Source organism: Biomphalaria glabrata, chromosome 13 (genome assembly GCF_947242115.1).
Source record: "Biomphalaria glabrata chromosome 13, xgBioGlab47.1, whole genome shotgun sequence".
Classification (NCBI taxonomy): domain Eukaryota; kingdom Metazoa; phylum Mollusca; class Gastropoda; family Planorbidae; genus Biomphalaria; species Biomphalaria glabrata.
In genome coordinates this window covers 38475159-38480600 of record NC_074723.1, presented here as the reverse complement: position 1 = coordinate 38480600, position 5442 = coordinate 38475159, and the positions used below count along the sequence as shown (strand labels likewise).

At 38.4% G+C, this 5442-nt stretch overlaps 1 protein-coding gene across 1 annotated transcript; it reads right to left on the bottom strand.

Annotated features, from left to right (window-relative positions):
• Positions 1-1007: 1007 nt before the first annotated feature.
• On the bottom strand, positions 1008-3368 carry LOC129922576 (uncharacterized protein K02A2.6-like). The gene is made up of 2 exons (XM_056009224.1): positions 2600-3368; positions 1008-1120 (listed from the first exon to the last, which is right to left on the bottom strand). The coding sequence occupies exons 1-2, from the start codon at positions 3366-3368 to the stop codon at positions 1008-1010; spliced, it is 882 nt and encodes a 293-aa protein (XP_055865199.1).
• Positions 3369-5442: the final 2074 nt, after the last annotated feature.

The following is a 5442-nucleotide window of genomic DNA, read 5'->3' as shown; positions in this document are numbered from 1 at the left end:
TTGAAGTTTTTAAGTTAAGATGCATTACGCCTAACAACGGTTTAGTTGTCTTCCAGCAGTCTGGTGCTACAAGTCAACGACCGGTAACAACCGTGACTTTCGTGATATATCGAAGGCGCCGTAACAACAGGCCTACTAGTTAATTATTCTAGTAGTCCGCGGAACACCTATTCAGGCCTCGCGGAACCCTACAGTTCTGCGGAACACAGTTTCGGAAACACTAATCTAGAGAATGCTGACCACGTCCTTCAAAGCTGCCAACTTAATCAAGATGTCAAACAAATTCATTCAGAATATTCAGATTATGTTATGTTTTCCCTTTTTCTTATTCCGAGTTCAGAATTTCAAATCGGGTATTTAATTTATGTGACATCAGTATATGTGAATATTAGAATATCTCAATATGCGTCCTTTGTTTGGGTTGGCTGCCTGGGCGTGTGGTATGCACACTTGACTGTTATTCGAATGGTCCCAATGGTCCTAGGTTTATGCCCTGCCCACTGCCATCCTGCGTTGACCTGCTCGATGTTTGAGCTCGGATAAATTTATCTTCAAATCTTAAGATACATCAGAAACCGAATTTCCATTTGATTGGATCAATAAAAGTTATCTTATCTCTTATCGTAACATGAAGGCATTCGAACAGACGCGGTCGCGAGATTTATAGCAAACAAATATTCAGATCTGACTAGAGTAACATCATTAGTCCAATCACGCACGTTAGAGACACTTCAGCACACAAGAATGACATATATATATATATATACTGAATCCATTTTATATTAGCGTTTGGTAAAAATATATCAAGTGTAGGTTTTATAACTCTTTAAAGTTAAGTATCTCATATTAACCCAATTTTCATAGAAGTAGCCTACATTACAACAACCCAAATTCCGATTCATGGACAATGTTAAGTGAAAAAAAATGTTAATGAATTCAAATCATAAAAAGATGTTACAGTCGACACGCCGGAAGTGTGTACACATGTTTTTAACCCGATGTGACTGTCAAATGACTCCGTACCGTTCGTATTGGCTGACGTCATCCAAACACACTCTGGTGACGTAGTTCACAGACAACACAAAGCCAACAGCGAGGTCAAGAAAACTGCAGTCCAAACCTACAACACAATAAAACACCAAAATTTACAATGTTGAAATGTTCATTTGAAACTGGAACATTCCTAAAACTAAAAGCGGCCATGGCCTTCAAACATTTTTTTAACCAAAGAGGATGAATAATAACAAGAGGGGGAAACAAACGCTTTTGTAACGTTTAGACATAAAATCAAGAAATTTGCAATCCCCCCCCTCCCCCCCAAGGCCGCCTCTGGTTCTGGAAGAAAAGCGTGCCGAATGTAAAATGGTTGGTTCCTCTACCAGCAAAGCAAGTGCCACATCAACCTGCATGTGTGGAAGATATTGTGACATTGTCTCAGAAAAGGGCTCTATAACTTTTACAGTCAAATGACTGAAAGTAGCCAACACTTACTGGTTTCTTAAGTTTAACTCGTGTAGCCAGATTTTTCAAAAGGAAATACATTATTTATTAATCATTTCTATTCTATGTATTTCTTCTTCAACATAGCGACAGCAGAAAGTTAATACAATAGTTCAGGAGTGGGCAACCTTTTTCATTTGAGGGCGCATTACAAATTTTGGGTGGGAATGGGGGGGGGGGCACACATAAATAAAATATGTATTTACAACTTAGAAAGACACAACAGCTAACTATGTATAATGTCTTTTGATTCATATTTATATAGCATTTTACACTTACATTCATTATTTTACACTCGCAATTGAAGAATTACAACAGAGTTTACAGATTGAATCTTGTTCGCGGAGATGCGATAATTGTAAATTTTAAAAGTAGTATTGTTATATAATTTGTTTACTGTGGGGCGTGGTAGTTTAGATGTAAGGCTCTTGGCTTCCAAAGCAAGGAGTCTCGGGTTCGAATCCCAGTAAAAAATGGTTTTGAATTTCAGCCAAGAAACGCATTTATAAAGTTTAAACATAAATAATTTGTATTTTAATTTTTTTTTCCCGTTACAGGTATTTTTATAGTATGACTTTACAGAAACAAAAAGGACGAGCTTTCCAATGAGGCCAAACATGGAGGGATCCCTTTAATCATTCGACTGTTGAAGTATAGTAAAGGGGGTAGACAGTTGTGCTGGCCACATGACACCCTCGTTAACAGTGGCCATAGAAACAGATTACCTTTACATCATCTGGCCTATAAATCGCAGGGTCTGAAAGGGGTGTGATAGTAAGTGTATGTGTTTTGCGTGGCTGGTAGTGCAGTGTGTGTGCCTGTGTATGAAATGACCAGTGGACCTTGAGTGTTCATGCTTGAGTGAACAGCAGTGTGTCAGGGACTGTGTGTACAACAGGTTTAATGTTGGAATTGACCTTTATAGTATATTCCTCTTCCATGCAGCCTAAGCCAGTAAATACAGCTGCGTAGCCTGAGAGTGTATCGTCCTCTATAAAGTCAACTCTTCTGATTAAATTCATTTGTTGGCAGCCTGGTAGACCCATAATTGGCTTTGAATGTGTCTCCACAATTTGAAATTCTATTATGGCTGTCTTACTTTTAACAGTACATTTAATGTGTGCTTTGCCAACAACCTTCAATCTTTCTCCACTGTAAGTAGTAAGTTTGGATGTTGATTTGAGAAGTTTCTTTCTTTTTAATTGCTTGAAGATTCTGTATGGGAGAATATTGACTTGTGCTCCAGTATCCAACGTGAATGTGACTTGTTTGTTTTCAACAGTAATGAGTGAGTTCCATTCGTTGCTTAGACTATGGGAGCCAATACTGCCGATGAAAAATGTTTCCTCAACGGAGTCATCTCGACCTTCTGACTTCACTATACTTACAGGCTTTGATCTGCACACTGACGAAAAATGACCTTTTTTATGACATTTGTGACAGGTTTCCCCATAAGCTGGGCACTGACGTGGTCTGTGTTCCTTGCCACAATAGCTACAACTCACATTTCCTTTTGTTCTTTTAAAGCTATTGGTAGCTGAATTCACAACTTGTACCCCACTTTCTTCATTCATGAGCTTAAGCTGCCATTCAGTTGCCTCAGCTGCCCGACATATATTTTCTGTCTTGTTAAGGTCTAGATCTGGTTCTCTCAAAAGTCTTGCTCGGGTGTTCTCATTCCTTATGCCACCAACTATCCTATCCTTTATTAGGGAATCTTTAAGCAAATCAAACTCACATGTCTTTGCCTTGAGTTTGATGTCAGTGACAAAGTTGTCAAATGACTCTCCTTCATGTTGAGAACGCTGGAAAAAAACACGTCTTTCACTGGTAACATTTTTTCTTGGTAGACAGTACTTCTCGAACATATTAAGAATGCAGTGAAGTGTATGGAAGGACTTGCTAATCTCACATTCATTACATTCATTGTCCGTCCATTGGAAAGTGTTATGCAATAATGTCATAGACTGTACTTCTCTGCTTTTTGTATCCATTCCACTTGCAATCGAATATATCTGAAAGGATTGTTTGAACCTTTTCCAATTTTCTGCTACGTTGCCATTTAATTCCAGCGGTTGTGGCGGGTGGAGTCGGTCCATCTGACACCATGTAATAGACTAAAACAACACGAGCTTCAATAAACACAATGATTTTATTCGTCCTTATTTATGCTCTCTACTCCAGCCACTTGTTCTCTCTACTCTGACTTCCTTTTACACATAGTCCCTGACACATTGTTACCACATGATACTCCTGTACTTCCTTGGGAAAAAATTGGAGCTGATAATTTTGAGTATCTCGGTAAAAACTATTTGCTACTTGTAGATTACTATAGTAATTTTTTTGAGATAAATCTTATCCCAACACTAAAGGCTTCAGATGTGATCATACATATGAAATCACAATTTGCTCGACATGGTATTCCAAGGGAAGTAATTAGTGACAATGGACCCTCATTTGCTTGTCAAGAATTTCTGAAATTTTCTAAAAGCTGGGGATTTAAGCACATTACGTCTAGCCCCAGATTTCCACAATCTAATGGTATGGCAGAACGGGCCATACAAACAGTGAAACAGCTTCTAAATAAAGCTAGAACGTCGGGTCAAGACCCATATATGGCCCTCTTGCAATTTCGAAATGCTCCATGTCCTGATGGACCTTCATTTGCACGGCTGCTCATGAGGACAAATCTTCCGACAACGGAGGCCTATCTCAGACCTCAAATCCCAGACAAAAAAGAAAATGCTTGAAAAACAAGAAAAAGTAATCAAGCAAAATATTACAACAAAACAGCGAGGCGCACCGAGCGACCACACATTCAGCCTGGGAGCAAAGTGTGGATGCAAAAGAAGCCTGGCGATTTATGGGAACCAGCAGTGGTCATCTCAGAAGCGGAGACCCCGAGATCATACTGGGTAAAAACACCGAATGGTGGGATAACTTACCGAAGAAATAGAAGGATGTTAAGAGACACATGTACAAAATCAAGGGTCATGCCTGATATTTTTGAAATGGACACCCCAGAGACAGTCATTAATGGTCAAACAAAACAGCCAGAGAACGTGAGCGATACAAATGTGCAACAGGAACAGACTAACACTACCAATCCGCCGTCTGTAATAACTCGATATGGTAGGCAAGTTCGGCCACCAGTACGTTACCCTGACGCAGATAATTAGATACATGTATATCTTTTTATTATTATGCAATTTGTATATAATTAATGTCTATTTGTAAACCTAGACTGTTGTTGTTGTTTTTTACTACACATTTTATAATTTATATTGTTACTATCGATAATATTAACAATTGAACATTCTGTTGTGTTAAACATGTATTCAGTTTACTCATTTGTTTATAGTGAGACAGAAATCATTTGTATAGTCAATTGATATCTCAAAGCTTTTAAGGAGGGAGATGTGATAGTAAGTGTATGTGTTTTGCGTGGCTGGTAGTGCAGTGTGTGTGCCTGTGTATGAAATGACCAGTGGACCTTGAGTGTACATGCTTGAGTGAACAGCAGTGTGTCAGGGACTGTGTGTAAAAGGAAGTCAGAGTATAGAGAACAAGTGGCTGGAGTAGAGAGCATAAATAAGGACGAATAAAATCATTGTGTTTATTGAAGCTCGTGTTGTTTTAGTCTATTACAGGCGAACTATCTTTACTACCGTGTATAACAAACTAGATTTACATATAACTTTTCTATTTCCCTTCATAATAATAATTCTTCGTCCGAGAGTTTCAAAACCATAACTATAGAATAGGTCTGTGTTTAAGATGTGTTGACTCTCGAAACATTGTTTGTTTTTTTTTCATACCCAACCCCCGCCCAAGACGTGACATCGGGAATTCCCGGTATTTTAATTATTATGCCAGACATTTGAATTGAATACTAAGATCAGTGTGAAATATATTTATATGATTTCTTATCCTGAAGAGCGT

Excerpts from the sequence above, each read along its gene's own strand:
- LOC129922576 (XM_056009224.1), bottom strand. The coding sequence starts at position 3,368 with ATGTTCGAGAAGTACTGTCTACCAAGAAAAAATGTTACCAGTGAAAGA. Across the intron at positions 1,121-2,599 it reads CATTAAATGTACTGTTAAAA|GTTTGGACTGCAGTTTTCTT; the intron begins GTAAGACAGCCA and ends ATTGTGTTGTAG.